The 18,833-nt window shown below is 49.6% G+C and overlaps 7 protein-coding genes across 7 annotated transcripts; 4 read left to right on the plus strand and 3 right to left on the minus strand.

Moving 5' to 3' along the window:
• Positions 1–268: 268 nt before the first annotated feature.
• FTJAE_11208 (uncharacterized protein) lies at positions 269–1,354 on the minus strand (the record flags this gene model as incomplete). The annotated part of the gene is made up of 3 exons (XM_037344127.1): positions 269–465; positions 519–973; positions 1,029–1,354. The coding sequence occupies 3 exons, from the start codon at positions 1,352–1,354 to the stop codon at positions 269–271; spliced, it is 978 nt and encodes a 325-aa protein (XP_037201727.1).
• A 4,729-nt stretch (positions 1,355–6,083) lies between these two features.
• FTJAE_11209 (UPF0187 domain protein) lies at positions 6,084–7,616 on the plus strand (the record flags this gene model as incomplete). The annotated part of the gene is made up of 1 exon (XM_037344128.1): positions 6,084–7,616. The coding sequence occupies one exon, from the start codon at positions 6,084–6,086 to the stop codon at positions 7,614–7,616; it is 1,533 nt and encodes a 510-aa protein (XP_037201728.1).
• A 727-nt stretch (positions 7,617–8,343) lies between these two features.
• On the plus strand, positions 8,344–10,398 carry FTJAE_11210 (arginyl-tRNA synthetase; the record flags this gene model as incomplete). The annotated part of the gene is made up of 4 exons (XM_037344130.1): positions 8,344–8,628; positions 8,678–9,882; positions 9,929–10,342; positions 10,392–10,398. The coding sequence occupies 4 exons, from the start codon at positions 8,344–8,346 to the stop codon at positions 10,396–10,398; spliced, it is 1,911 nt and encodes a 636-aa protein (XP_037201729.1).
• Positions 10,399–11,176: 778 nt separating this feature from the next.
• Positions 11,177–11,602, minus strand: FTJAE_11211 (altered inheritance of mitochondria 1; the record flags this gene model as incomplete). The annotated part of the gene is made up of 1 exon (XM_037344131.1): positions 11,177–11,602. One exon carries the CDS (start codon positions 11,600–11,602, stop codon positions 11,177–11,179), a length of 426 nt encoding a protein of 141 aa, XP_037201730.1.
• A 499-nt stretch (positions 11,603–12,101) lies between these two features.
• FTJAE_11212 (uncharacterized protein) lies at positions 12,102–12,862 on the plus strand (the record flags this gene model as incomplete). The annotated part of the gene is made up of 2 exons (XM_037344132.1): positions 12,102–12,113; positions 12,167–12,862. 2 exons carry the CDS (start codon positions 12,102–12,104, stop codon positions 12,860–12,862), a joined length of 708 nt encoding a protein of 235 aa, XP_037201731.1.
• A 28-nt stretch (positions 12,863–12,890) lies between these two features.
• FTJAE_11213 (arsenical-resistance) lies at positions 12,891–14,128 on the minus strand (the record flags this gene model as incomplete). The annotated part of the gene is made up of 3 exons (XM_037344133.1): positions 12,891–13,634; positions 13,685–13,827; positions 13,879–14,128. 3 exons carry the CDS (start codon positions 14,126–14,128, stop codon positions 12,891–12,893), a joined length of 1,137 nt encoding a protein of 378 aa, XP_037201732.1.
• A 1,818-nt stretch (positions 14,129–15,946) lies between these two features.
• FTJAE_11214 (subtilisin-like serine protease) lies at positions 15,947–18,698 on the plus strand (the record flags this gene model as incomplete). The annotated part of the gene is made up of 3 exons (XM_037344134.1): positions 15,947–16,078; positions 16,132–16,500; positions 16,551–18,698. 3 exons carry the CDS (start codon positions 15,947–15,949, stop codon positions 18,696–18,698), a joined length of 2,649 nt encoding a protein of 882 aa, XP_037201733.1.
• Positions 18,699–18,833: the final 135 nt, after the last annotated feature.

Consider the following 18,833-nt stretch of genomic DNA (forward strand, 5'->3'; position numbering starts at 1 on the left):
AATGGTCTTTTAATTATTCCGTGATGATGTTACAGAAACTCTACTTGGTGCAGACATAACAGATTGCCCAACCCAATCCTAGACGCCCATCCCATAACCAATTATTCCAGAAACCCAAAAGTAAGGAATACTTACGCTTCCCATTCGTCGAAACACTTCCCATGAAAGGCCCCAAATTAAACATGCAGTGCAGACGTTCGAGAAACCCCCCATCATTCGTAAAACCCTATAGGCGATGCGGATCCATTATATTTGTCCCTCCTTTAATTTATGGCTGTCCTTTCCATCCACGGTTCTCTCCCTTCCATCCGAGCTGGGGCCAACCCTTGGGGAGGGTTGAGAAGGGAGGGAGTGTGTATTGGCCTTCACACTTATCTGCCTCGCACTTTAGATCGCACATGCCATAGTTCTGGCAATAGCAATCGGCGGCGTTTGGACAATTGACTGCAGGTTTGCCAAAGATGACTGCGGAAAAGTTAGTTTATCGGTGAGTAGATGTGTGGGGGCATTGAACGTACTGTGCCATGAGTACTCGAGAACTCTGCCGCTGAGGTCATCTCCCAAGGCAGACACAATCAGCCACTCACGAAATCGCACATATTCTGCGCGTGGACGCAAGTGAATGGTCTCTCGGCGAACAGCAAATTGCGAGCAGCAAGTGACGCCGACCTCCTCAGGAATCTCAAGACTGGGAAATAGTTCTTGGAAAGCGGCCTTGTAAACATGGCGGGCGTGAATAGGTTCACCCTCCTTCGCAGGGGCTTCGTCCTTGATAGGTCGAATCTCAGCGGGACAACCAAGGACCCAGACACATCGCAAATTGGCATAGCCGACTTTCTTTAGGTTATCGAAACGGAAGTTTTGGAGCAGAGGGAGAGCATCGTAATCGGGGTTGTCGTTGTGCCATTGGAAGCGCTCGGCGTGGTGAAAGACGACGTTGCCGGGTAGGGAGTCGTATCGATCAATGATGTAGCTGCAGGCAGAAATATCAGTATCATAAATACAGAATGGAGAACGAAAAGACATACGTCAGGAAGACCATGGCCTCGCGACCCTTGTTCATAGGCACAGTCAACTTGGCCTTGTTGTCGTCGACCACGTAGATGTTCTTCTTCCATTCAGGGAGATATTCATCAAGCCACGAAACATTTTCATGCTTCATACTCGCCACCACCATCTCGACATCGTTGTCGCCCAGGGCCATATGAGAGTAATCATTTCTATGTTTCCGCGCCGGCGTACTCGAGGGTAAAAAAGTATCGCGGAAGAAGTAGATAAATATGACGAAGAAGACGAATGCGCCGACAGTGTTGGCGCGATTCGTGCGCTGTCGAGGACTCCAATGACCAGCCATGATGAAACAATGGCGGTCGAGATGGGCGCACGGAAAAAGGTAGAATTCGAAGAGGCAATGAGCGTCTTGAACGGCAACGGGGGGATAAATGAGAGTCGAAAGGGCCGGAGTTTGAAGCAAGGGTTGACGATACTCGAGGTTTTGGTGGTCAGGCACTTCACTTTGTTCTTAGGGGGTCTTGAGGATTATCCCTTGAACTGACTGGGATGGGGTGACGGGGAGCTCGCCCTTGAAAGGAATGGCTTTGGGGCTGTCAGAGCCAGACCCTTCAAAGCCGCAGTGGCTTGGCCGCATCTGGTGGATCGTCTTCATTGGATCCCCTGCGTTAGTGCGTATAGCGAGCCACTGGCTTCTTCAACATTGGAGATCAGGGACTGGTTCTTCTTCGTTTGCATCATTGAAGTGGTTTGGAATGAAGTGAGTGTTGATCATGATACACGTTCAGTGATTACACTCGTAACGGCCAGAGATCAGAGTTAACCTTTCAGGTGTGACGGTTAGCAAACCGATCAAGCTTATCACCACAGGCGCTCAGAGATTGGACCGCCACCAAACAATAAAGCCACCATACCAAGCTCAATACCTCAATATGATAAGCTCCGGCAATTGCTGCTTTGAGCAATAAGAAACATATTGCATGCTTGATAGCACAGACTATCAAATTATAAAGCGCCCCTAGGGTAAGCACGAATGCGTGTCCTTACAGCTGCTGGAAACCGATTTATTCTGCCAGTCCCCGTCTTCTCTGCTTGAGCTGGGACTCAGCCCTACGATCGTGATCACCAACTTCTGGTTAGTCTCCCAAGCGCATAGAGCTCGGCGATCTCGCAACCTCAAAACCTCAGGCCGTGTACTCAGAACGTCTCTGCTGAGCTATGCGCAGGATGGAATAAACGACCACGCAGGATGCTCGCAATTAAGTCAAACTATCAACAAGATCGCTCGAACATTTCAACAGGCGAGGCAGAAAGATGCAGTGACACAATGAATCACGAAGCACAAGCCCTTCTGATGATTTAGGCCCCCGCTGAGCCTTCTGGACACAAAGCCTTGCAAGACGAGTATCTCATACTGGACAATGAAGTGCAAAGCCGTCTTCTAGATCGATCTCCATCCCCTATGAGGGTTGAAGGTTATAGGTTAAACCGGCAACGGGCTGGCCCTCAAAGCCAATGCAAACTACACAAATCGACTGCATATAGGACTTTATCTTGTTCAGATGAAATCTGTTCCTGCAACGCCAGCTACTTGCCTCGAGTGTTCATGCCGTTGAGCCCAAAACCTGTGGGTTCTCGGTCGACATTACAGACACAGATTTCGCCCCCAACTGATCTCACGAAATCTACATAAATTGATCACCTGCAAAGGCAACAGACAGGTCCTTTGGATACTCTATCCTGTAGCTTCATCCGCCTGTCTGGCGACTCGAAGTGATCAGTAGAGATTGTCACAGTCGAACGAAAGAGCTGTGCCAACGGAAATAGCTGGAGATAGACGAACAAGTATAAATGAGTGCCTTGAGCATGCCTGAAGCAAGGGAACGAATATCCATGAAAGTATCCGTACGGGTGCTGGCAGCATTGACTTTAGATAAGTCTTCGCCTTGGTGCTCCGTACGAGCAACCCAGTCTGATCCTTCAAGCTCAAAGCATCTTTACGTAGCCGAAGTGACCAAATTGAGGCTTAGAGGACAGTGCCTGGTTCATCTCCACGTTTCCCAGGCCTCGGCTACATGTGCAGCAATTCATCAATATTTGGTAAATGAGAAAATATCATCGTATTCCGGGCCTTTGCCGATTCGCAGCCTCCCCAAAAGTCCAATTTCCTGCAAACTCATCCTGTCTCAGCTAGTGCTTATTACGAAGCCGTACCGTCAACCAATCCGAGATCCATGTAATTCTCCGCGCCATTGCCAGACTAATATGCCCTAATGTGGAAGGGAAAGGGTTTGAGGCTGATGATGAAACGACAACACCAGTCTCATCTTTTTAGTTAAGGAACTCAAACGACGGTGAAAAGTATCGGATCTGGGGAAGAAACTTTGCAGCACAGAAGGGAACTTCAGGTGAGTTTTGGAAACATTCGTTTTTCCTCATGGAACTCAATTGCAGGCGACAGGGCACGGTTACGGGATCCTAGAAAGTCCGAGTTCGCGATGGTCTCCTTTTTCGCGAGATCAATGTCGCCAAGGTATTTAGGATTCGTGTATCGAATGAAAGCCCTGGCTATGACCCATCCCAGGATGCATTAAGGCCAGAAATGAAAATAAGAGGATTTGGGACTTTGGGTTGAGGTGAATTATGGCCATAATTTGCCCATATTTTGTATGTGATCCTTCGCGGAAAACACGGAGCATGCATTGCATTTGATATGAATCACGACAGGCTTCAACTGTTAGTGACACTTCAGCTCGCTGCTGACCGCATGTTGATGAGGCATGAACCCTACAACGACCCTTGTTTGACAACACGGGGGCTATAACATGGGTCCTGTCTGTTCCCTTTTTCGACGTCGCCTCACATCGAATTCACTTGATGAGGTGAACAGCCATGCATCCGCATCCCCATATCAATGGCCGCAGAAAGGCGACCTGCAGTGGCTATGAACTCGAAAATTATAACTCAAAAGGAACAATCACGCGGAAGAGGCTTTTCTTGTGCACTGCAGCCAAGGATTAGGTGCAGATGCCTGTGGACATGAATAGGCGAACAATCTTGCATCGACGCGAATTACTAAAAAGCCAAGTCACAGAGGAGAGACTTGGCTTCTGGGGAGACGAGAATAAGCTACAATATTGATCAACAGACGGACTCGCCAGAACAAGATCAGAGAAAAAGCTTGGTATTCTAGTGCAACGCGTATCCCGCAGTGGAGACTGGAGATTTTTCCAAGAAATTGCTCCGCAAGGATTTGAGGGCTGTGCTGGACTGTGAAGGACACTGTGTGCGAAGGATGGATGTCGAAATAGTGAAGCGAGAGCTGATCAAACAAAGAAATGATTGCCATATGATCAGAATTATGAGTGATTATGTGCTGGCAATAAAGAAGTCTCTTCTCTGCGATGAAAGGGAGACAAAGGATATGCGGCAACAGTTGAAGAATTCAAGACCAATAAGGTGACGAATCTCGTATAAAATTAGATGATTCAGCGGAGCCAGCAGAAGTTTAGTTACGAGCCTAATTCTACCGCCGTCTCCCTAGTCCCAGAAAGGAGAACAGCAGAAGACCGTGAATCTCTCTTGTCGAACGTTGCTCATTGGATCCAGATGTTCTTTGACGTCCGATGGGGGCAGTGCAGCCTATTTTTTCTTCTCGCTCAGAGATGCCCCATTTGTTTGGGCAAGGGAGTAAGGCTTTGTTACTCATAGTGGAAGCTTGACCACGTCACGGACCTCCTTTTGTAATAACGACCAATCGAGGGCAAGGCGAGAGTCATTACACTGACATATTCCTTGAATGTCCTGACTTGGCTTTTAGGCGCCCCCTGGCTCAACTAAACGCGGGAGTATGTTGTAGAGACGTCGACAGACGGAGCGGTTCAGTGGACGTATTTTGTTGGACATACGGAAGTGCGAATAAGGTGTCAGGGCTCCAATTAGGTTTCGGCCCCCTGAAACTCGCATGCCATCCCGTTCATCATGATCGATCAGTGTCTGGCCATCCCCTAGAACTTTCGATCGTCTCTTGTGTTACCCGTTACTTAATGCATCGTGACTTGTGCAGTGTCACACACCTGCATCTCTGCTGTCTCAGAACCAGACATGGCGTTTGAGTTTCTCCAAACAGAGAGCAAGGAGGTTGGCTGTTTCTGATGATCACAACGCCCCAAGTGAGGCTTTATGACGAATCGTGTTCACCCGTGGAAAATGTTTTGCTTAAACTTGTTTACTTCTGTCTTTTTGCCGCCGCCCACAAGACGAAGAAGAAAGTCCAACAGAAGGGCGTGCATTAGAGGGGGCGAGCTGCGTTTCAAAATTCTAGCCCGTCGTGCGTTGGTGTTGATGGCCTCGACCAGGTATGTAGCGCTGACTGACTGCTCCTCCTCCCTGGGAGACCGTTATAACTGGAGTCCGTCCGGGTACGACAGCAGCACAGTATGAAAAAATTCTCTCCACTAGAAACGACTTATACATGGAGGGCTCTCTTAGTGCTTTTGCCCAGGCGGGCCCTGCCGCTGAGACCACAAAATTTAGAAGCGGCGGCGCCGGTGTGGTGGCCACGAGCCAATAGGGGGACGAAACGCCAGGACGTTACAGGGGGCTGCCCTCTGGGACCCTGGCTTGCAAGCGTTCCTGAGTGGCGGCGGCATTGAGACCACCTCCACTTAGCCTTAGCCATTAGCTCCCAGGTTGTTTGCTGTCGTCCTTGTGCTCCTGGGAATGGGATGCTCTCCCGATGGAGATGGATGAGCTTCAATCCCCATATCAGGCCAGGAGCGTCCCGTCCATCCTGTCCACTTTCTTTCTTTCCTCTTTCGTGATTCATTGATATCTAGGCCCCTCCCCCGTGCGTGCATCTCGTTCGTCTGGTCTCTTCCTTATTCTCACTCTCGTTTGTGATAAACTGATTCCTACTGCTCTTGGTTCTTTTCCTTTGAGCATCCTCTCTCTATTTCCTCTCTCATCTTTCTGATCGAACTGAATTTCCCTTCACCCTTGCACGCCTGCTGGCAGGATACCATCTCTCTCATCTCTTCAATAATTCGACATCGAACGCGATAATCGGCATCATGGGTGATAGCTATTCCGCAACCTCTGGCCATACAGCCACCACGGCCGTCAACCGACCAACAATTGACACCAACACTGAGACCCAAGCGAAGCCTCAATCCCCTAACAGTGATCCTGCGCGTCTTCAAAGTCTCGACACTTCCAATGAGAAGCGCCTGCACAGTCTCGAAATCCCCCTCGACAATGTTCGCTCTCCCCCTTCTCCCGCCGTAGGCGTCAACCCGGCTCTTTTCCGCAAGCAAACCTCCCTCGACATTGACGACTACTTCACCGGTCCTCGTGATCTTCAGAAGCACTCAAAATGGCCTCTCGTTATGCAGATGCACGGCTCCATCATGCCAAAGTTGATCATCCCTCTTGTTGCTATTGGCGCCTGGTCTACTGCCATTACACTCATCCACGACAAGGTCCATGACATTTCTGTTGACTCTGTCCTCCTCACCATTCTGGGTTTCGTCGTCGGTCTGAGTCTGTCGTTCCGATCCTCGACTGCGTACGAGCGTTATGCCGAAGGTCGCCGATACTGGGGTATGCTTACCATGGCTTCCCAGACATTGGGCCGAATCTTCTGGATTCATGCCAAGGACGTCCCTGACCAAGACCCTCGCGAGACTATTCTCAAGAAGATTGGCGCGATGAACCTCATTGTCGCCTTCTCGGTTTCTCTTAAGCATGCCCTCCGATTCGAGCCCTACAGTGCCTACCCCGATCTGGAGCATCTCATTGGCCATCTCAACACATTTGCCAAGGATGCCACTGCCGCTGATCCTGATGGCCCTGCGATGAAGAAGAAGAACATGTTTAAGTCTGTTGGAGAGTACCTTGGTGTGTCGTTTGCTCAGAGCAACCCCCGTAAGGCTCTTAAGAAGACCGACAAGCCTCTTGGCAACCTTCCCCTCGAGATTCTCAACCACCTCGCCATCACTATCGATCGAATGGTCGCTCAGGAGCAACTCCCTGTCCCAATGCAGCAGACTCTTGCTTACAACCACCTTACCATGATGAACGACTGCATGACTGGCTGTGACCGTGTTCTCAACACTCCTCTCCCCATTGCTTACACCATTGCTATCAGCCAGATCACCTTCGTCTATGTCTTTGTCCTTCCCTTCCAGCTCGTCGATAAGCTCCAGTATATCACGATTCCGGCTTCTGTTGTCGCCGCCTATATCATTTTCGGACTTCTATTCATCGGCCAGGAAATCGAGAACCCCTTTGGACACGACGTCAACGATCTTCCTCTCGAGGTCTACTGCGATCAGATTGCGGCTGATATGGATATCATTGCGTCTCATGATAAGCGCGAGCCGGATTCATTCCTCCTCAGCCACAACAGCATGCCTCTCTACCCTGTCAGCACTGCCTCTTCCAACGCATGGATGAAGCGAAGTGATGAGAAGCTTCGCCAGACCATTAGGGACAAGCCCAACACAATGTTCGAGTGGCGCAAGGAGATTGCTCGCAAGAAGTTGAACGGCGGCAAGTTTGGCACCAACGATATGAAGATGAACCCTGGCGACCATAACGTCTAGATCTTTCCTTGTTATACCCCTCTAATGCATGTTGTATGGACTTCTCGAGGGAGTTGTCTGACAACTACGGCGCATCAAAATAAGCTATGTCTAGTTTCGGTTCTTTATTAATTTGGTTGGTTTGCTCTGAAGGACCTCAGAGGGGTTGCTTCATATTGAGTGTGAAAAGGTTTGGCAAATATCACTGGGTGTTTTAAATGGTCAGCAATAGCGTTTTAGTCTGTTCAATCTTCAATACAAATTGAATCAAGAATTGGGTTTGTCTATGAATCTGTATTTGGCTGTGACTTGATATGAAGCCTGAAGTTGAATATAATCATTATCTTATCATGGCCTGACCTGACATGGATGGAGGGGTAAAATCGGAGCGGAATTTCAGGGCAACCGTGCCCCGCGATTTCAAGCTCTGCATCCGTCCCCGGCGAATGATGACTCGCAGGAAAGAAGTGAAAGAGTCAAAGCCATCCATTTTTTTGTGTTAACCCTTGAGCCCACTTGACTCACACTCGCTCGCTCGGAATCGCCATTGATGCTCGCGCGGCGCTTCACTTCCTCCACCTTCTTCTCTTCTTCTACTTCTTGTTATCTTGTGACATCCTCTTTGCCATTGCGACAAGCTTTTGTCCAGACTCGTACCCTTTCTCTACTCTCGACTCATCAGTCCCCGCGACAACAGACATTGCATCGCGACTACAAGTACCCCTCCTCCATCAAACATATTCGCATCATGGCGACAGACGCCAACGCTCTCGCCGACCAGCTCCAGCAGCTTGGCCTCGACAACATCGAGACTTCTTTCCCTGGATGTCATCCTGATACCAACCCAGTCGATATCTACCGTTCACACATCACAAGTCTGTTGGCGCCTATTACTGGTGTCGATCCTAAGATTATCTACCCCGCCATCCAGTGGACTCAGACTCTCGACAAGGGAGATGCTATTCTTGCTGTTCCCGCCCTCCGAGTGAAAGGCAAGAAGCCTCAAGAGCTTGCTGAGGAATGGGTTGCTCAGGTGAGTCGCATAAAATAGCAATTGCTGAATTATAGCTAACATGCTCAAGTTCCCCGAGTCTCCTCTTATTGAGAAGCCTACCGCTGCTGGTCCCTTCATCTCCTTCTTCTTCAAGCCCAACAAGCTTACCAGCATGCTCCTCCCTACGATTCGAAAGCGCGCCAACAACTACGGCAAGAACCCTTACAACGGTCTCCGAGACCCCAACGACCCCAACTCTGAAAGGAAGCGAATGATTGTCGAGTTCTCTTCACCCAACATTGCCAAGCCTTTCCACGCTGGCCATCTCCGAAGTACCATCATTGGTGGTTTCCTCGCTTCTTTGTACGAGAGTGCTGGATGGGAGGTTACCCGAATGAACTACCTTGGTGACTGGGGTAAGCAGTATGGTCTGTTGGCTTTGGCTTGGGAGAAGTGGGGTGACGAGGAAGCCCTCAAGGCTGACCCTATTAACCACCTCTTCAATCTCTATGTCCGAATTAACCAGGATATGTCTGCCGAGAAGGAGGAGATTGCGGCCAAGAAGGCTGCTGGTGAGGACATCACCTCGCTTGAGGAGAAGTCCCTGGACGAACAAGCCCGAAAGTATTTCCGACGAATGACAGATGGTGACAAGGAGGCCGTCGAGCTCTGGCGACGATTCCGAGATCTCAGCATTACTCGATACAAGAAGACCTATGCCCGACTCAACATTGAGTACGATGAGTACTCAGGAGAGTCTCAGGTCCCTGAGGAGGACATGGAGAAGGCCGCCAAGGTCCTCTCTGAGAAGGGCCTCACCGAGGACGCTAACGGTGCTATCCTCATTGACTTCTCCAAGCACGTCCCTGGCAAGCCTGGCAAGAGTCTCGAGAAGGTCATTCTCCGAAAGAAGGACGGCACTGCTCTGTACCTCACCCGAGATATCAGCGAGCTTCTCAACCGACATGAAAAGTACAACTTTGACCACATGATCTACGTCGTTGCTTCTCAACAGGATCTCCACTTGAAGCAACTCTTCAAGACCATTGAGCTTATGGGCCACGAGGATATTGCTAAGAAGTGCCAGCATATCAACTTCGGTATGGTCCTTGGCATGAGCACCCGAAAGGGTACTGTCAAGTTCCTCGACGACATTCTCCGTGATGTTGCCGACAAGATGCACGAGGTCATGAAGAAGAACGAGACCAAGTACTCTCAGGTCCAGAACCCTGAGGCTGTTGCCGATATCCTTGGTATCAGCAGTGTTATGGTCCAGGATATGTCCGGAAAGCGGTATGTATCCCGAACTCATTGGAGACTTTGTTACTAACGACACTAGAATCAACAACTACAAGTTCGACATGGACGTCATGACCTCTTTCGAGGGTGATACTGGTCCTTACCTCCAGTATGCTCATGCCCGTCTGTGCTCTATTCGCCGACGAGTCGGTCTCTCCGATGAGGAGCTGGCCACTGCCAACTACGATCTTCTGACTGAGAAGCACGCTACCGACCTCGTCCGACTTCTTAGCCAGTGGCCCGACGTTGTCCAGAACACTCTCAAGACCCTTGAGCCCACCACCATCTTGACATACCTGTTCAAGATGACACACGTTCTCAGCTCCAGCTACGATCACCTCCGAATTGTCGGCAGCGAGGCCGAGCTCCAGAAGGCTCGTATGGCTCTGTACGATGCTGCCCGAATTGTCCTCCACAATGGCATGAGTCTGCTTGGTCTTACACCTGTTGAGCGGTATGTTTCCTAAGATGCTGATTTATGAGTAATTGCTAATGATGTGTAGAATGTAAGCTATGAGTCTGAACGAGAATTTGTAAAAGAAATGGGACATGGATTTAAAGAGGGGCAATGAATGATGGGCGTCGAGTCTTATCTCGACTGATGGCGCATTAGACGAGACTATGAAAAGTTTTAATATACCCATTCAACTTATCTTCCTGATGCTTCTGATCATTGCTGTTCCACAGCGCCTAGCCTGACTTGAAGTGAAATATTTGTCCAGCTCAACTGCTGGGCAGAGTAATTTGACAGATTGCACCCACCAGGCTCAAGGGTCGCCCCCAAAGCACAAATGCGGAGGAGTCATGGACTCGTCCGCAACGATGAGTCTTGTGATTATCCAGAGTATTCTTTGAAAATGGTAGGCTTATCGGCCTGAGTCACATACTCAGCCACTTCATCGAGTCTGTCCAACTTGAGAGCGAAATCGGACAAGGCATGTGACGCAGATACAGGACTCAAATTGCCATCAAGCGGCCACAGTTTTGATGATGAATGATATTTTTATGTTTTGCCCCGTAGCTGAGATTTTCGGCCGTGATTCCCATGCATTGTTCCTTTGTTTCTATATAATACAGCAGCCTGTTAATTTAAGGCTCAATTGACCCATTCACTGTTGAGCCGCAACAGAATCTGAATCTTGCGCGATTGCAAATCGTTATGTCTTCCCATTCGTGACGTCCTGACCTCTAGCAACCTTCATAGTCGTACAATCATCCCATGTTGACTCTCCGCCAATTTTCGCCGTCGTATACATAAAGATATGTTTGCTCTGTAACCCAATCGCCCTCAAGCAGAAGGGACCTTGGTCCTGATCTGAACGCCGTGCCAACCCTTGACAAGATCACCAAGAGCAGTATTCACCATGCGCTGCTGCTTGAGAATTGTCTGGCCCTTGAAAGCGGGAGATGTGATATCGATGGCGTACATGCTCCCACAACCGCCAGAGACATCTTGGACAAGTAGTTCGGTGGGCTGAAGCTTCTCGGAGAGTATTTCGGCGATGGCAGATTCAGCGGGGCTCATGGAAGGCAGATCGGGCTCTTCCTCAATGGCAGCGGAGAATCGAGTCGAAGAAGTCGAGAGAAGTCTTCGGGGCGTCGATGTAGGTATTTGTGTTGTAATGCGGGTGATGGTCGTGGGGGCGCGGACGAGGGTACGCAGAGGAAGACGGGTAGAGCGCATTGCTGCGCGGCGACAGGTATTGCAGATCATTGTGATAAGGTGTAATTGAGTCAATTGGCTTTTGCTGTAGAAGAGGTGAAGGAAGTTAATGACGATGGTGGAGTTTGAGTCTGGACCGAAAGATGGGATTACCTAATTGGGATACATGGAGAAGGAAAAATGTGGAGGGGTTTGTAATCGAGCGATGACGGTTTGTGGGCGTGGGTCGAAATGGAGATGAATACTGTTGTTTTATTGCTTCAATTGATCTACACTCATTAATAGAGTACAGTACTCCCTAGTATACCTCTGAGAGGTCTCTTCACTGAAGGATTGAGTGCCGAAGAGTCATTACCGAGTTCGTGTTAGAGACACAAGCCTGGTGGGACCGGAAAACTATTGCTGCTGTACGACGCCTTTTCAGACAATTCTTTTTTCCCAACCAATTCGACTCATTCTCCAGCGCATTTTATCCAATACCCCAGTCCATCATCTCACCTGAGCTGAGCCCGTCTCATCTCAGCTGGAAAAAGCTCACACCTAACCCATCATGCCACGCAAGGTATAATATCCCCCCCTTACTCCCGTATATCCGTTAATACTAAGCCCGAATAGACTCGAACCCCCGAGTCTCTCGCTCTCAACCGCGAGAACCAGCGTCGCTCTCGCGCAAGACAGCGTGAATTGCTCGACGATCTGCAGAATCGCGTGCGTGAGTTTGAGCGTCGCGATGGCCAGGCTACGCTGGAGATGCAGCGTGTTGCGAGAGCCGTTGCGGGTGAGAATGCGGCGCTGAGAGGTTTGCTTGCTGCCAAGGGCGTGTCGGCTGAGGAGGTTGAGGCTCATGTTGAGGCTGTTAGGCATGAAGAGAAGATGGTTGCCAGAGCGGGCGTGGCGACTGTTACGCCTGTCTCAACACCGTCTTCTAATGCTTCGCCTGTTGTTATTGCCTCAAGACCTACGCCGTGCTCACAGCCTCAAGGATGTGGTCCGGTGAGGGAGAACAGTAACCCTCCGTTTGCGATTCAGCCCAAGATGTACTCGCCGCCAACACCTGCTACGACTGCTGCTTCTTGCACAGAAGAATCAGGCTGCTGTCCTAGACCAAAACCCGCTTCACAGCCACAACAGTCTGTACCTCAACCAAGATCTCTTGACAAAATTCACTGCATGGAAGCTGCTACTATCCTCGCTCAAATCCGAGGCCAATCAGACATATCTCAAGCTCGGGCTGCTCTTGGATGTGCCGAAGGCGAAACCTGTATGGTCCGCAACGCGGATTTGCTCAATTTGATGGATGAGATGACCTGATACTATGTTTTGCTACATATCCCACAACTCAGTTCTTCCAGTTCCATCTATCAGAAACCCACCGAAGGAGATACACCAAACCCAAAAGCACCGGGACCTCTATCAGCGGGCCAACTGTCGCTGCAAGCGCTTGGTCGCTACTAGGTCCGAATGTGGTAATAGCCACTGCTATGGCAAGCTCGAAATTGTTACTTGCCGCAGTGAAACTCTGCGTTGTAGAGAGAGGGTATCCAAAACCAGCATGTCGAGATACCAGAAGTGTTGCGAAGAAGATTATGACAAAGTAGACGATGAGGGGTGCGGCGACACGTACTACAGACACGATCTGATGGACCACTTGATGGCCTTGTGAAGCGAAGAGGATGAGGATGGTGTAAAGAAGGCCGATGAGGGACCAGGGGGAGACGATGCGCAAAAAGACACGCTCGTACCACTCTGGTCCAGCCATTCTGCGTAGGAAGAAGCGAGTGATGATAGCTGCGCCGAGGGGAATGCCGAGAAAGACTGCTACGCTGGTTGCAACGGTTGAGTACGACACCTCAAGAGCCCCCTCCTCCCCACTGATCACCGAGATAAAGAATACAGACATTGGCGCGTACAGAGCCATCTGCAGGATCGAGTTGATGGCCACAAGGATAGCGCAGTATTCGGCGTCACCGCCCGCAAGACCGTTCCAGATCAGCACCATGGCGATGCAGCGTGCGAGGCCTACGAGGATAAGACCGATGCGAAGTTCGGGTTTGTCTGGGAGGAAGGCCCATGCCAGGCCGAGCTATCATCGTCAGAATACTGTATGTTTGATGAAATGGGGCTGTGGATTACCATCAAGAAGGGTGCAACTATCCAGTTGATGAAGATGCTAAAGAGGATTTGCTTCCACACGTCGCGCTGGGAGAAAATCTCGTGAAGACTCTCGTATCGGACCTTGCAGAGGATGGGATACATCATAACGAGCAGGCCAACAGCTAGCACATCTGATCAGTATACTTGTATCACCGGATAAGCTGTTTATATACCTATTGGAACAGAAACGCCAACAAATTTGCCCTTCTCAAGAGCCGGTCCAGTTGAGAGGACAAAGTTGCCCAAGATAATACCGACTACCATGGCGAGGAAGATCCATACTGCTAAAAAACGATCGAGCCAGCCAAGGGATTTGAAAGCCGAGACGTTTCCCTTCTCTTTGGGTTCTTCGGATGGTTGTATATTGCGCTCGATATCGTGAGTAGAGGCTTGCTCTTTTGTATGAGGATCTGGTTCCGGCATATTGTCTTCGTTGGTCAATACCAATATGATGTTGGTCAAGTTTTAAGCTTGATCTTGCATTAGAATAAGGGAGACGAGTATAACTTCATTTATGATTCACTGGGGCAGCAATGTCGCATTTCTCATTTTCTGATCCAACCTTTTTGAACATTTCACAACTCGGGATGGTGTAATGGACCAATCATAGATGGGGCATGACACAGTCCCTCCGGAGACGGCGCCCGAGGCACGGAGCTTGTTCTCGGCGTAGCCACACCACAACGGGATTATCTTATATGCCGGATCTACATACTTGCGATAAGACTCAAATGCCGATGGTGAGTTTTGCTGGTACGTGTAGGTGCTCACTATAGTTTGGTTAAAGATGATTGTTCAAGTGCATCACCCTTCTCAGCAACTTTGGTCATGGCCTTCTGGGTGGTTGGTAGCGATATCGGTAAACTAGCCAAGCTTTTGTTGGAAGTTGTGTTGTGCAGAATCGGGCGTTGAGGTTGAATCGGTATTGTGTTACTACACGCGGGAACAATCACGAGCAACGGCGTCACACAACGAGTCTACCGTTCAACGGGGATACAAAACGTGGTGTATGTACCCGTTGCATTCTCAACGCCGCCGTATAACGGTGGAAGATAACAAGGAAGCACTAATTCACAGCATGCGAAAAGAATCAAGTTGCCACATCATGATCAATCAATCACCTCATGTACGCCCCATCTTCAAAAATCTAAAATCAAGAATATTTTCTCTATTTTATTTTAGAAACGTCTCCCGCCCTGCATATGCGCATGCATGCATGCACAAGGTGTCGTGGGCCCAATTGGCTACGTGTATCCAAGCAAAGACTAGTGCACGTTTCTTTTTATGTACCGCAAATACGAGGTTCAGCTTGGTACGACACGGGAAGTGCTGCATAAGTCTTGCATAGCGGGATGGATTCCGTGAAGAGTGTTATCTGATGCATGATTTCACCAAGGAAACATCGCCGGCAGCGGGCTAGGCAGTAGAAACAAAGCTGTGGTAAGGTAGCATTTGTTTCTCCTGACGATCGTGGGGCAGATTAAGATGTGCAAGAAGGATCAAGAGGATCGGATGACGATGTTTGATTGAGTTTCAAGTGACGGAACTTACATAGTAGTATTCGCTTTGAGTCAGAGTTAAAAGGCTGGTGGTTGACGGTTGGTGGTTAAGTTGTTATACCACCGCAAACTTGCATACAACTAGACCATTTTCAACCATGAATTTTGTCTTGATTTGTCTCGACTGCATGTACGCGCAATCGTCTCATGCGGCTCTATCATAGATGACTTCTATGTTTAGCGACATGGGGACCCAGTTTCATCATCCGTGCAGTGCCTGTCGATCTCATGTTGACAACCCATCCCAACCCAACCCAACCTCCGCCTGCAGATTCTCTCAGCTATGAAGTGATACCGACTCTTTCACTTGCTGCAACTAACCATTTAGTCCATTGGTAGAGAATATCCAACACAATTGTCTCAAATATATCCTCTCTTCTTATTCGTAGGATTGCTCCTTATGGCCTGAAATCTCGTAAAGTCCACTATCCCGCAGAAACCCACTTCTTTCTTTTCTTTCCATGATGGGGGATCAACCCACAGCTTGTGGTCAATAATGGGGCTATGATGATCGTATATAGGATCCCCAGCCAACCTATTTCCAAGGCGGATGTGTTGGGATCAGGTTTTATCTCGTTTAAATCCTCCCTCTCTTCGTTTTCCTTTCCCTTTTCCTTTCTCGTATCTTGGTGATTTTCTTCGTGATTGCGGAGAAACGTGATTCGGTGTATTTCTTTTCATCATGGTGCGATTCAGTATAGTTGCTGCGCTATACGCTGCGGTGGTTAGCGCAGTGGACTTTGATAAGATCGCTGTTGGGAAGGGTCATAGTCGGTTACCGGGTGCTTATATCTTTGAGTTTGAAGAAAATCATGTTCGTATACTCTCATCTCTTACATCTCTTCATAACTAACGGAGCTTAATTAGGACTGTGCCGACTTCTTCGCCAAGGCTTCGGCTCGAGGCAAGACTCGTATGCAGTACAACTACAAGCTGTTCAAGGGAGCTTCGATCCAATTCACCGACATCGACAATGCTGAAGACATAGCTTCCGAGATGGCCTTGTTGCCGGGCATCAAGCAAAAATGGCCTGTTCAGACATTCAGCATCCCCAAGCCAGAGGTTCACTGGACGGGTACACCGGGAATGGAGTACAAGTCTATTCAGAAACGAGGCTTTGAGGAGAGGGATACTGTGAATGATACGTTCTCGCCGCATGTCATGACGCAGATTGATAAGTTGAGGGCAGAGGGTATCACGGGCAAGGGTCTCAAAGTTGCCCTCGTTGACAGTGGTGTAAGTCATCTTCACACTCTCCCTAACACCTAGAGCTAATAATTATACAGGTCGACTATAAACATCCAGCCCTTGGAGGCTGCTTCGGCAAAGACTGTCTCGTCTCCTTCGGCACTGATCTCGTAGGCGACGCATACGACGGCCTCAACAACGCCAAACCCGACAACGACCCCATGGACTGCGCCGGCCACGGCACCCACGTCGCCGGCATTCTCGCCGCCCAAAAGAACACAATGGGCTTCACCGGCGCCGCCCCCGGTGTACAAATAGGAGCCTACCGCGCGTTCGGCTGTAACGGCGAAGCTGGCAACGATGTCCTTATCGCAGCGTTCAACCAGGCGTTTGAAGACGGTGCAGATATCATCTCAGCTTCCATAGGCGGTCCGTCAGGCTGGTCTGAGGAACCGTGGGCGGTGGCTGTTTCGAGAATCGTCGAGCAGGGCGTTCCCTGTGTTCTTGCAGCGGGTAATTCAGGGGCCATGGGGATGTTTTATGCGAGTACGGCTGCGAATGGGAAGAAAGTCACCGCTGTTGGGTCGTTTGACAACACCAAATCTCTTGCGCTCCTGAATGCGTCGAAATACAGCATCGATGGAGGGCCTGAGCATGAGTTTGGGCATTTAAGTGGTAAGCCGAGCGCCTGGAAGGGCGTGAAGCTACCGCTCTGGGCACTCAGCTACGACACTTCTGTCGCTGATGATGGTTGTGATGAGTGGCCTAAGAACACCCCTGATCTCAGCAAGTATATCGTTCTTCTCCGACGAGGTTCGTGTACTTTCGATGCCAAAGCTGCCAATGCAGTCAAAGCTGGTGCAAAGTACATCATGTTCTACAGCAACAAGGAAGACCTCGCTCCTTTCGACGTTTCTTCCGTCGCGGGTATCAAAGCAGCAAGCATTGTATCTCCTGAACAAGGCGCAGACTGGATCGCTTCCCTGAAAGCAAAGAAGAACGTCATTCTCAGCATGTCGGACGGAAGTGACGGCAACGTTATTCTCGAACAAAAGCTCAACAACGCCACAGCCGGTGCAGCCAGTACCTTTTCCTCCTGGGGCCCAACATGGGAAATGGACGTGAAGCCTCAATTCGGAGCCCCAGGCGGTAAAATCCTCTCAACCTACCCCCGAAGCATGGGAAGCTATGCTGTGTTATCAGGTACTTCCATGGCCTCACCACTCGTCGCTGGCATCGTCGCCCTCATCGCAGAAGCCAGGGGCACCCGCGATCCAGCACTCATCGAGAACCTCCTCTCAGCGAGTGCAAACCCGCGATTATTCAATGACGGAAAAACATTTTATGACTTCCTCGCGCCTGTTCCGCAGCAGGGCGGCGGTATCGTGCAGGCTCACGATGCTGCCCACGCAAAGGTTCTTTTATCACGATCGAGTCTTTCGTTCAACGACACGGATCATTTCCCTGAGTCGTTGAACTTTACGGTTAAGAATACGGGCAAGAAGCAGATCGATTTGCGGATTTCTCACGTCCCAGCTGTTACGATGTTTACGCTTGTTGAGAATTACATTTATCCGGATGAATTCCCTAATGACTTTGCCAAAGAGCATGCTAGTCTCAAGTTCAGCGAGTCAAATCTTACTATAGATGCTGGTGAAAGCATCGTCATTGAGGTTCTGGCTACGCCTCCGAAGGGCCTGAACGCAACGCGTTTGCCTGTATGGTCGGGTTATGTGACTATTAACGGCACTGATGGAACATCGCTTTCACTTCCGTACCAAGGCTTGACAGGATCTCTTCACGACTCAGTGGTTCTTGGACCGAAAGATACATGGATCGCAAACTCAACCGACGAGAACCGCTTTCCCATAGCAGACAACACAACATGGACACTCCCCAAGCCCGGCACGGCAAACAACCTCACCGACACACTACCCGGCCTCACATGGTTCCTCGCTCTGGGCTCAGCAAAACTTCACGCTGAGGTCATGCCAGTCACAACCGAAAAACCAACCTCTTCCAAAAAGCCGCGCGTTATCGGAGAGCCAGTTGACTTTCCCGTGCTGTGGAACGCAATGGGTGTTAACTCGCAAGCCTTCACTGGTGAACTTGCGGACGGCACTTTTGCCCCTGCGGGACAGTATGTCGTGAAATACAGAGCGTTGAGAATCTTTGGTGATGAGAAGAAGGAGGAGGATTGGGATGAGGCGTATTCGCCTGTGTTTACGATTCGGTATGAAAAGTAAGAATTGTTTTTTTTGCTTGCAAAGGCATCATGAGTAATTTTCTTTCAGTTTCTTGTACAAAAGCATCAAAGAGGTAATAGGGTTTGGGAATGGTCTTGGGTAAATGGGTATTGGTTAATTATCTGGATAATTAAG

Source organism: Fusarium tjaetaba, assembly GCF_013396195.1.
Source record: "Fusarium tjaetaba strain NRRL 66243 chromosome Unknown NRRL66243_c0000275, whole genome shotgun sequence".
NCBI classification, from domain to species: domain Eukaryota; kingdom Fungi; phylum Ascomycota; class Sordariomycetes; order Hypocreales; family Nectriaceae; genus Fusarium; species Fusarium tjaetaba.